Below are 12,384 nucleotides of genomic sequence, written 5' to 3'. Positions count from 1 at the left end.
GCTTTTTATACAGTTGGATTAAGAATGATTGACTGCGTCACCATTATTCCTTGGAATTAAGGTATGTCTAATTGTTTTGTTCAGTGGGTGGGTATAGGGCTTGCAACAACTATGTAACAAGAGACATCAAGTCACTAAGGACTTCTAGGGAAATTAATGGTTCAGTAAAGGTTGCGGTTTATGAAGGACAGTGGGTTTGACAGGTATCGACTGGCAAGTCAGACAGCTTGAGAACATTACGGGATGTGTTTTGTAAAGCTGACATGGTTTCAGATATCCATTTTCAATTACGTTTTGGTTTGTTTACTGAAATTGGCAATATTTTAATATATCTTTGTAGGCTAAATATTGTAATTTTTATGTTATTATTTTACCAAACTAAAATGTTGCACCAAGTCACTCCTTCACTTATATTTGATGGTTTTCTGTAATTCTATCCATTTGAAAAGATGGTCAGTAACAGTCATCTTTTTCAAATATAGATAACCATTATGAACTGTTCATAAATTCAACAAATTCAATTGTGTTACTTTGTCTACTCAGTATACTTGCTCTCAGATTAGTTGGTTTGGATAGTGTGTTCAATCATTGTCAAAGATGTGTAGCAGGTATTCTTACTATTTTGAGTATACCACTTTGATGATTTTCTCATGCTTTCTTTCTGACTTCAAAGATGTCCTGCTCAGTAACTACATCCTTGTTTGAAATATGAATAAACCTCATAATTCCTCACATTCCATTTTGCCTACTCAGTACTTGCTTTCAGATGTTGGTTTGGATAGTGTGTTTTGTTCAAGGTTACAAATGTAAAACAGCCACATAACAGCCTGAGTAAGTTTCATTCCAAAACGGTCTATATCCATTTTCAGAAATGTTGGTAAATTAGCTTTTATTGTTTAAAGACATTGTGAACGAGATTGGTGTGTTTTTTCACTATCTAATGAGGTTGTTCAATGACAGATGTGTTTGTTACTACTGTTAGTTTTCACAGTCAAATGTAACGCTTTTTTTTTTAAATAGAAAGAAATGTACAAGTTATAAATTTGTGACATCAATATTTAAAAATGTTTTACAAAAATATTATTCACTATAGTCAGTATCTGTATGTAGAATGTTTACATTTTACATTTTAGTCATAACAGATGGTCTAATCCAGAGCAATTTACAGAAAGTGCATTAATTTCAAACTAGCTTAGGTGAGACAACCACATCCCATCTAGCACATAGCGTTCTGAGAACCACGTTTCTTAGAGCTTGGTGAGAGTGTGGTTGTACTGTGGCTATTTTGCATACAACCTTCTCATAAAGCAGGGCTTCCCAAACTTGTTTGGCCCATGACCTCATTTTGATATTAAAAAGTTTTGCGACCCCACCATGTAAAAAAAAAGGTGATGTAATCAGTGGTCAATGTTTACTTTTTTAATTGAGGCTATGACAGTCTATTACAAATAAATCTGACAATACTTTTGACAGTATTTCAATCTGAAGGAAGTATGGTTCGAAGTGACTGAACACATCAGAAAGGTATTGGAAAGTTTAGAAGATCATTAGTCAATAATTTTTCATGATCTTCTGTGTAGAAAAGAACATCATCATTGATGACCACCTACAGAACTAAGCCAACGTCAGCAAGAACCTAACAAAATTGGCATCGAATTTCAATGTGAAGGTGACGACCTACCGAAAGGAAGAATTTCGACTATACCAGCCAGAATATAGCATGAGCTTAAAAGTATGGCAACTTGGTATGAACTTTGAACTTTTATTCACTCCAGAAGGGATACCTCCTAGCCGTTGAGTTAGCAGCAGTTGCTGTAAACGTGGGTTTGGAAAGGACGGACAGAGTATCCATTCTACCACACCCCAGTTCACCACTAGACAGTCTTCAGAGGACCAGAGATCCATGCTGGACAACCCGGCCTCCCATCTACGACCAACCGATCGAAGTGCAGCTCAGAGTAAATATTTATTGCATTTTCCTTTTTCAAATGGGTGGTTATTTACAATGCATAAGATTCTGTATTTACGATAGCATAGCTACTCCCTTTGTTACTCAGTCTTCCCGCTCTTTCACTCAAACCTAACCCCCTCTTTTTGTGTAACCAGCCGTCGTATCTGTTTTGTCCACTAGGGACATTTTCCTCTCTGACATAATTTGTAATCAATGTATGATACATTCTGTGTATATGTAATTCTGTGTGATTATTTAGGTATTTAGTAAATTAATAATTAAACCAAATTTTGTATTGCTGATTCAACTTGTTAGCCAGGGTTCGTGAAGATAACCAAGAATTTGCAACTTTCAGATGAGACTAAATAAAGTGCCTATTAAATATTGACTGCTATTGAGGTAAAAGATTACTAGGTCTTTAAGAGTTTATTCAGAAGATAACAGCTCTATAAACATTATTTTGTGGTCCCCCGACTTTCTAGTTAATTATTTACCTGATTAGCTTAATCAGGTAATATTAATTAGAGATACATTATTTTATAGAATAGCATGTCATATCACTTAATCCGGCATAGCCAAAGACACGACAGAGGGAAACATAAAACCATGTATGTGTTCCTGAGAGTCTTGTCTTTCAGTGATGGGGTCATAATATTTTGGAGCTTAAACCATTCAAAAGATAGTCACATTTCACACTTGCGGCTACTGTACAAGAGTTTATTGACGTAATCCCGGTTCTATGAACCAAGCGCAATCTTTTTTATTTATTTTAGAGTTTCTCTCTTCATTTTTTTTTATCAGGCAACCCGTAGTTTGGGAACGCTGTCATAACATTTCCTACAGGTTTCTATTTAAAGTTATGTTCTCAGATTGTTCAGAGAACGTTAAGAAACAACGTTCTTCTGTTGGACTTTCAGTACTTCAGCGTAACGTTTTCTGAAGGTTTCCTCATGGTTCTATTTAAAGTCATGTTTGCAGACTGTTCAGAGAACGTTAGGAAACAACTTCAATTCTTCAGCATAACGTTTTCTGCAGGTTTCCTTGTGGTTCTATTTAAAGTCATGTTCTCAGAACATTAATAAAACTTTCCAGAAAATCTACAAGAAAACATGAGTAACGCTCTAAGAACGTTCTAAGAATGTTATTTAAAAACATATATTCCGTTCTTAGCATCAACAAAACTTTCTTATCCTCTATCCTGTTAAGTGTGTTAAGGTGTGTTGGCCTGCCCACTAATTGGCCACACCTGATCTAATGAGTGCTTGTTTCCTTTGAAATAGGATCCGTTTGAATAAACTAAAATGAACAGCTATGTATGAGTAAAAAAAACATGGCATGCTAGCTCCATCCTGGTGGCGCAGTGGACTAATTCCATGGATACATCAGAAGATCATAGGTTTGAATCTCACAGATGCCATACCACAATAACAAATACATGTTTGTATCAGGACTCAGGATAAGACCCAGATGCAGTCAGTTTGAATCACAAATGTTTATTTACAAAGCAGGGGGCAGGCAAACGACAGGTCAAGGGCAGGCACAGGTCAGTAATCCAGGGCAGAGTCAGTAAGGTACAGACCAACAGGCAGACTCAGGGTAAAGGCAGGCAGAATGGTCAAAACAGGGACTAGAGAGAACAGGAGTACAGGAAAAACACGCTGGTAATCTTGACGAGACAACAGTAGAACAGCAGAGGGGCTAAGAATCTTAGAGATGGGGCAAGGGCCTATAAAATGGGGTGAACGTTTGCAGGACTCCACCCGGAGTGGCAGATCCCGAGTGGACAACCATATCCTCTGCCCGAGACAATAATGGGGAGTCGGGGGTCCGGTGGTGGTCCGCCTGTCATCAATACCTGGAGGTGGTCTTGAGAAGACCAGGCTCTCTTCCAGGTATAGTGACAGAGGCGGACAAACATCTGGGCCGAGGGTATGCTGACCTCTTCCCTCTTGCTCAGGGAAGAGCAGGGGGCTGATAACCCAATTAAGACTCGAAATGTGAAAGACTAGTGGCTGAGCAGGAGAGGGTGTTGCGGGCGTATTCCACCCACACGGTTGCTGGCTCAAGGTGGTGGGGTTGGCGGGGACGAGGAAACGAAGAGTCGTCTCCAGGTCCTGATTGGCTCACTCCAACTGGCCGTTAGACTGGGGGTGAAACCCGGAGGATGGCAGACTTAGGAGACTCTCCGGGGAACTTGGGTAACCTCGGATTCTCTCTGGAACTTAGGCCCAGAGGACTTCCGGAATTGGGATCCTTGGGTGAGCAAGTGGGACCGGAAGCAGACCTCCTCTCCCTTGTACATTCCCATAGATGGCCATCAGTCCTGATGGTCAAGGCGATGAGCAAATCGAGATCTGTAGGCAGCTCCCGGGCTGGGAGCTTGTATAACTTTCTCCGATAATCCGTGAAGGAACTTGTCAAACAGGGATTCCGGGTTCCAGGCACTCTCAGCAGAGAACATTCAAGGCATGGTCATGGCGTTCCGCCAAGTTCTGGAATCCTTCCATAAGACCTGGAAGTATATCCTTGTTTCTCCCAATGGTGGCTCCTTTGAAGGAGACTGCGTTGCAGAGCTGGTCTGAGTCTGCTGGGTCAGACCCAGATGCAGACAGTTCAAATCACAGATGTTTATTTACAAAACAGGGGGCAGGCAAATTACAGGTCAAGGGCAAGCAGAAGTCGACAATCCAGGGCAGAGTCAGTAAGGTACAGAAGGGCGGGCTCAGGGCAGGCAGAGGTCAGCACCGGAAGAACTAGAAAACAGGGACTAGAGAGAACAGGTGTATGGGAAAAACACGCTGGTAGGCTTGACGAGACAAGACAATATGGCAACAGACAAACAGAAAACACAGGTATAAATGTACAGGGGCTAATGGGGAAAATGGGAGGGGCTTGGAGACAAGCACAAGACTGGTGAAAAAGATCAGTGTGACAGTTTGCACGATTAATGCCTAAGTAAATAAATGTCTATCTTTGCTTGGAGTTGGAAACAACTGAACTAGCACAGGGCAGAGTCAGTAAGGTACAGAAGGGCGGTCTCAGGGCAGGCAGAGGTCAGCAATCCAGGGCAGTGTCACAAAGGTACAGGCAGGGTCATGGCAGGCAAAATGGTCAAAACCGGAAGAACTAGAAAACAGGGACTAGAGAGAACAGGTGTATGGGAAAAACACGCTGGTAGGCTTGACGAGACAAGACAATATGGCAACAGACAAACAGAAAACACAGGTATAAATGTACGGGGGCTAATGGGGAAAATGGGAGGGGCTTGGAGACAAGCACAAGACAGGTGAAACAGATCAGTGTGACAGTTTGCACGATTAATGCCTAAGTAAATAAATGTCTATCTTTGCTTGGAGTTGGAAACAACTGAACTAGCACTGTAATTTAACCTCTCTTGGGTAGAGGCAGTATTTTCACATCCAGATGAGAAGCGTGCCCAAAGTAAACTGCCTGTTACTCAGGCCCAGAAGCTAGGATATGCCTATAATTGATAGATTTGGATAGAAAACACTCTAAAGTTTCTAAAATTGTTAAAATTATGTCTGTGAGTATAACATGGCAGGCGAAACCCAGAGGACAAACCATCCCCAAATAAATAAATGTCAGCCTACCACTGTTTTCAATGGCCATCACTTTTATTATAAGGCAAAATCCTCCCAGATTGCAGTTCATAAGGCTTCCCCTAGATGTCAACAGTCTTTAGAAAGAGTTTCAGGCTGGTTTCTGGAAAAATTCGCCAGAAATGGTTGTTTTTCTAGGTAGCTCCCATTTTGGCTGTAGTGTTTCCAAGCGCATGGAAGAGAGCGCGTTCTTTGGTATTTTTCTCCAGTAAAGACAATAACGATTCTCTGTCTTAAATTGTATCATTTATTTACGTATTAGGGTACCTAAGGTTTGATTACAAACGTTGTTTGACTTGTTTGGAAAAGTTTATTAGAAACGTTTGGGATTCATTTTGTATGCATTTTGATGGAGGGAAACTGGGTGGATTATTGACAGAAGCGCGCCAGCTAAACTGAGTTTTTATGGATATAAAGAAGGACATTATTGAACAAAAGGACCATTTGTGATGTATCTGGGACCTTTTGGAGTGCCAACAGAATAAGATCATCAAAGGTAAGGCATTTATTATATCGCTATTTCTGACTTTCGTGGAGCACCTGCCTGGTTGAAATATGTTTTTCATGCTTTTGTAAGCGGGGGGCTGTCCTCAGATAATGTCTTATTGAAACATACATGTTCTCAGAACGTTATTTCATTACCTTCAAATAACCAATAGTTTCCGTTCTCAGAACATTAATATAACATCTCAGAAAAACATTCAGGGAACCATAGTAAAACGTTCTCAGAACCTCCCTGCAACTTAAAAATGTATGTCCCCAGAATAGGAGAATAGTTCCCTTTTGTTTAAAAAACGGGTCAGTTTTACTGGTCAGGAAATGTATGGCTTTGTTCCCAGAACCAATGGGAAACCAAAAACATACATTCCCACAACTTCCAAGGAAACACATTTGCTATCTGGGATATCACTGTCAAATATACAGGATACAAACATTCCATTCAAGCTAAACAATGTTTTTTAAAAAACATTTTGCAACAAAAAAAACATTTTTATAATCTCAAATCTAGGAATGAACAATCTGAGAACATTCATATTTTAAAAGCACACGAAGGTACCATAAGCAATCATTTCTGATGAGAAAAAAATACTGAACAATTTGTGGATATAGCGTTTTGGAAATAAACTTTTCAAATGCATCTCCATGATCAAATCAAATTATGTTTACTGATGGCCAGCTGGATCATTACGTTGCTACATACTGAGGCTGGTTTTCAGTCAAACCTGTACAGTATGTTTACACACTGTCTTAGTTTAATCAAATGTGTCCAAGCTCACACACTAATTCTGAAAACCATCAAGCATCAACCTGTTAGAGGAGTCTGTAGTTGGATTGTTACAGTTGTGAAAACCATTCTGATTTTATTTGAATTCGGGGGAAATGAACTGCTGTGTAAGCACTGCAAGGCAGGTTAGACTGAATTGAGCTCTGCCTCTTCCATGTAATGATGATGAATGAGTTCTACCTTGTCAGAGCATGAACAGACATATCCCCAGGGCCTTTTCACATTAACAAAAACCATTAGTGATAAATAACACACAGATACAGTGCCTTCAGAAAGTGTTCACACCCCTTGACTTATTCCACATGTGTTTGTGTCACAGACTGAATTCAAAATTGAATTAAAAAAATGCACAATAACCCATAATGACAAAGTGAAAACTTGTTTTTAGAAATATTTGCACATTTATTGAAAATTAAATACCTCATTTACATAAGTATTCACACCACTGGGTCAGTACATGTTAGAATCACCTTTAGCAGCGATTACAGCTGTGAGTCTTTCTGGGTCTAAGAGTCTCTAAGAGCTGTAAAATATTTGCACATTATTATTTTTTAAATTCTTCAATCTCTGTCAAGTTGGTTGCTGATCAGTGCTAGACAGCCATTTTCAAGTCTTGCCATAGATTTTCAAGCCGATTTAAGTTTTTTTTAAATGTAACTAGGCCACTCAGGAACATTCAATGTCGTCTTGGAAAACAACTCCAGTATATATTTGGCTTTGTGTTTTACAGGCTGACTACACCGCTCGCATCGCATGCATGAGCATTGCAAAAATACATTGAGAAATATATATTATTCAATTATTGCACCCACACTGCTTGCGCGCGCCAACAAGCATTTGTGTTGCCAAGGGCTAAAATAGAAGTCACTTCTATTTGTGACGCAGATCGCGTTGCAAGTCCTGCCTCTCCCATCTCCTCCTTGGTTTATAGAGGCAAGTACCCACGTGCCATCTCCTCATTGGTTATACCCACGTGGGTGACTGTAAAACGAACAAGGTCAGTGGCGGTAATGCACCAAATTTATGAAAGTTGCCAATTGCAATATAAATTCAAGAGAAGAAAAAGTCTGGAAGGAGAAGAGATGACTAGAAACAATTCAGTTGACCATTTTATGTGTGGATTAATTGGCAGAGTAGAGGATCTGGTGCATTTCAGGTAAAATAACAACTCAATGTTTATATCCCAGGACAAATTAGCCAGCAACAGCAAGCTAGCTAAATAGGACAAATTAGCTAGCAAGTGCAAGCTAGCTAGCTAAATTGCCATAAATGTTTAATGTTTTTCGACCTGTCCCCAAATTAATATAATTGGTTCAGAGTTTGTTTTAATATTTTAACCTGCGTGTCATGATCGCATTTGGTGTGGGGGGACAAAATACATTTATGCACGATGGCGCACGCGCGCAGCCAGCCGGTTTGGTTCCGTGTTAGGTTATTGTCCTGCTGTAAGGCAAATTTGTCTCCCAGTGTCTGTTGGAAAGCAGACAGAACAAGCTTTTACTCTAGGATTTTGCCTGTGCTTAGCTCTATTCAGTTTCTTTTTTATCCTAAAACAACAGAGTCCTTGCCGATAACAAGCATACCCATAACATGATGCAGCCACCACCATGTTTTAAAATATGAAGAGTGGTAATCAGTCATGTGTTGGATTTGCCCCAAACATAATGCTTTGTTTTTAGGACAATTTCTTTGACACATTTTTTGAAGTTTTATGTTAGTGCCTTATTGCAAACAGGATGCATGTTTTGGAATACTTTTATTGTGTACAGGGTTCCTTCTTTTCACTCTGTCATTTAGGATAATGTTGTGGAGTAACTACAATGTTGTTGATCCATCCTCACTTTTCTGCTATTGCTACAATTAAGCTCTGTAACTGTTTTTAAGTCACCACTGGCCTCATGGTTAAATCCCTGCATAGATTCCTTCCTCTCCTGGCAACTGAGTTAGAAAGGATGTCTGTATCTTTGTAGTGTCTGGGTGTATTGATACACCATCCAAAGTATAATTAATAGCTTCACCATGCTCAAAGGGACACTCAATGTCTGCTTTTTTTTTAAATGTACCCATCTACCAATAGGTGCCCCTCTATGCGAGGCATTGGAAAACTCCCTGGTCTCCGTGGCTGAATCTGTGTTTGAAATTCACTGCTTGACAGAGGGACCTTACAGATAATTGTATGTGTCTGGTACAGAGATGAGGTAGTCATTCAAAAATGATATTGAAGCCTATTATTGTATACAGGGTGAGTCCATGCAACTTATTATGTGACTTGTTAAGCAATTATTTACTCCTGGACTTATTTAGGCTTGACATAACAAAGGACCTGAATACCTATTGACTCAAGACATTTCAGCTTTTCACTGAATAAAAACATAATTCCACTTTCACATTATGGGGTATTTTGTGTAGGCCAGTGACACAACATTTTAATTGTAGCAATTTTAAATCCAGGATGTGATGCAAAATGTGTAAAAAGTCAGTGGGTGTGAATACTGACATTTGACATTTTTTACCTCTCAAAAGGTCAAATCGTTCATACACGGTGAACCCACAAGACGACGTGGTGAATGATCCTCATGCCTCGCTAGGTAAGCTCATCCCCATCAAGACTTCACTGTCACTATCCTCAAACCACCACCTATTGAAACCCCAAAGCCCCCTCATTCAGCCAATAAACTGTATATTAAACAAACACAACTTCATGGCCTCTATGTATTCTCTGGTGACCCTAAAGGTTAAAAGGGAGTGTTTGACTTGATTATTCTTTGGCACCGTGTGTCAAAAGGTATATCCAAGTAATGTCTGGGAAACCAAGACACCATCGCGTGCCTAATCACTTGGCAGGCCTTCTGCTATTTCTACTGTTTTCTTTGGTTCTATTATCACAGGTAGAGCTATTTATGTTGTGCCTCGATTAGCGTAAGACGGTAACAAAAGCGAAAGGGTGAGTCCTCTGTCTTTGGCCTACGTTCAATTCCTTCCAAATGTAAGCTGGAAAGCCTGTGTGTCTGTGATATTATGATAAAGAAAGTTTGGAGGGGAGTGGTATATCTCCTTTACTGGAAGTTACAGCAGTAAAAAAGAGGAACACAGCACAATTTAGAGGGCTGGAGATGGAAGGACCCTAACAAAATCAGTTTATTTCTAATCTAGGATCATCAACAATCTTTGTGCTTTTTTAAATGTAATTATCCTTTACATTTCCCTTTAATGATCAGTTTCTCCATAACACTCTCTTCCACACCCACATCTCAAAACTGAATGAACAACATCTCAAACATACCTTAATTACCCCAGTTACCACACACACACCTCCAGTCTTCATAAGAAAGAGCCTCCTATACATTCTTATCATCCTTTGGAGTGCCAGAAACTGACAGACTGGCTTCCAGTTTTTCTATATACATTAGTTGATACTTTACATTCTTGTGAAGTGCACAATGTAAAGAGACATCAGGTCCATGTTAAACCATTATATCTTGTTTCCTATTTCCATAACAGCATAGTACTTTGGCTGTGGTATCCTGACAACAATTCCAGTGTTTAAAAAAACATATATATATTAACAAGCTTCATTTGCAACATTCTAAATGGATATCATGTCCGTACGAATTGAATTAAAATGTTTTTATTGCTTTTAAAGACTATGCTATACACAGAATATATTTCCTTGACTATTTAGAAAATCTATAGGTAAACAACTCTAATGTTGGTTCCAGTCAATGATGCCCTCTTTAATCCAGATAAGAGTGTTGGATGTACGTCATCACACACTGTCCACTTAAAACCCTTCCTCATCCGTCGTTTAGGTTACGCCATAACGATATCGCTGTCATAATAGTTGTATAACTAGGTCTATATTAAGAACAACAGTAATGATATGGTGCCTTTGTGTTTCAAATGTGTTTCTAAGTGATGCACCACTTGCAACTTTTTTCTATGGCCTTTCTAATGGTTGATCTATGGGTTTTATTGCATGTCAATGCAAGTGGAAGTTACAGTTGGTGGTCCTTGGCCTTGGATACAGGTGTTATGACAGGGTTGTAGACTTCTGTAACAACAACCACTATTGAATGTCTGAGTTATACTTTATTGTCTCTCATTTCCAGGCGAACGATTAGAATATTGATGCGCCCCATTCTGGCACTGAGCATCCATTACGCATGGAGTTTCCATCGTCTTTTTCAATCAATCAAGGGTTCCATCTTGGACATTGTTATCAGATATTGCTCTTTTACCATATTGGCTACATAGACCTTTGTCTATAAAAGACCTGACATAGAGAGCTGGCAATATCATTCGCACTTGCTGACTTCGTTTAGTACAGACTGTTACGTACGATCACCTCTCTTTTAAGGTAATTGCCACTGTCATTTTCACACAAAAAAATTGCTTTTTGCATTCCCTACTTCTAATAATCTAAAGCTATATTGTAAGAAAACTCTTCTTCTGCGTCCAGGCATGGCAATGAGTGGATTGTTGGTGTGCGTCCTCATGGCAGCGCTAGTAGGGGTTGGTTTGACATCACCCGTATCCAAGTCGGATGGCAACACCAAACAGGGTGGGATACTGCCACAGCTACTGGCCAGGAGGGAGGCAGTGAGGAATGCTGCGGAGAACATCGCTAAGCGGGAGCAAGACCCTCAAACGAGCATGGCACGGATGGAGAGGATGTCGCACCTGTCGGAGGACCAGCGCGAGTTCATGTCCAAGCAAATCATGCAGGCCATCTCAGGTAAGTGGTGGTGTCGAGTCAAGTGCATGTGTGAGAGAGAAAGAGAGATGCCAACATCTACTGTGGCACATTTGAAGTGCATCGTTGTTCGCTTGAGCACTTTAAATTCCCAATTAACTTTTCTGTTTGGTTCATGTAGGTTTGTATTGTTCGCAGAGATGATGAACGAGTGTCCGGACCGGGACTACCAAGGATGGGTAGACTTTGGAAGGCGGAGTGCAGAGTAGAGATGAGGCCTGTGGTACATCTTCAGTTACTCAGGAATCCATTCCTATTTGAAGTAGATTGTATATTTTAATTGGATTATGTCATGTCATGTTTTGCTTTTAATCCCTGTGTCATAATAAACATGTTTGCAGTATGTATGTCTACGGACATTTCTTGATTTCATTTAGGACAATGGGCGGGTTTCCATTCAGGATATGGGTTGGTTTCCCGGACACAGAATCTACATGAAGTATTCTTTCTAGTCTAGGACAAGGCTTAATGTGTCCGGGGAAACTTGTGTTGTGCTTCCCTTGCCAGCCACAAAATTAAGGAAATTAGAAGGGGGATGGGGGGATTTCGGCATGACTACATTTTCTTGAATGACAATTATTTCATTTTCAGACAAAGAGGATAATACTGCCTCGAGAAATATTACTGCTTATAGAAATTCGTACTCCTAAAAGTGTGCCTTTAGAAGTGAACAAGCAATTACCTACAGTGCCTTGCGAAAGTATTCGGCCCCCTTGAACTTTGCGACCTTTTGCCACATTTCAGGCTTCAAACATAAATATATAAAACTGTATTT

The 12,384-nt window shown here is 39.9% G+C and overlaps 1 protein-coding gene across 2 annotated transcripts; it reads left to right on the top strand.

Moving 5' to 3' along the window:
* Positions 1-11,144: 11,144 nt before the first annotated feature.
* On the top strand, positions 11,145-11,952 carry LOC110495156 (cholecystokinin-like). Of its 2 annotated transcripts, none has more exons than XM_021570485.3 (3): positions 11,145-11,213; positions 11,316-11,591; positions 11,748-11,952. In XM_021570485.3, exons 2-3 carry the CDS (start codon positions 11,318-11,320, stop codon positions 11,816-11,818), a joined length of 345 nt encoding a protein of 114 aa, XP_021426160.1. In that variant the 5' UTR covers positions 11,145-11,213; positions 11,316-11,317; the 3' UTR covers positions 11,819-11,952. The 2 variants fall into 2 exon arrangements, with proteins under 2 accessions (XP_021426160.1, XP_021426161.1); XM_021570486.3 differs by having other exon boundaries at positions 11,731-11,952.
* Positions 11,953-12,384: the final 432 nt, after the last annotated feature.

This window comes from Oncorhynchus mykiss, chromosome 17 (genome assembly GCF_057628025.1).
Source record: "Oncorhynchus mykiss isolate SJ-2025 chromosome 17, ASM5762802v1, whole genome shotgun sequence".
Taxonomy (NCBI): Eukaryota; Metazoa; Chordata; class Actinopteri; order Salmoniformes; family Salmonidae; genus Oncorhynchus; species Oncorhynchus mykiss.
The sequence above is the reverse complement of the archived record's forward strand: the minus strand, read 5'-3'. Positions and strand labels throughout refer to the sequence as shown.

Coding starts and splice junctions, on each gene's coding strand:
- LOC110495156 (XM_021570485.3), top strand. CDS start 11,318: ATGGCAATGAGTGGATTGTTGGTGTGCGTCCTCATGGCAGCGCTAGTA. Junction 11,592..11,747: donor AATCATGCAGGCCATCTCAG/GTAAGTGGTGGT, acceptor TATTGTTCGCAG/AGATGATGAACGAGTGTCCG.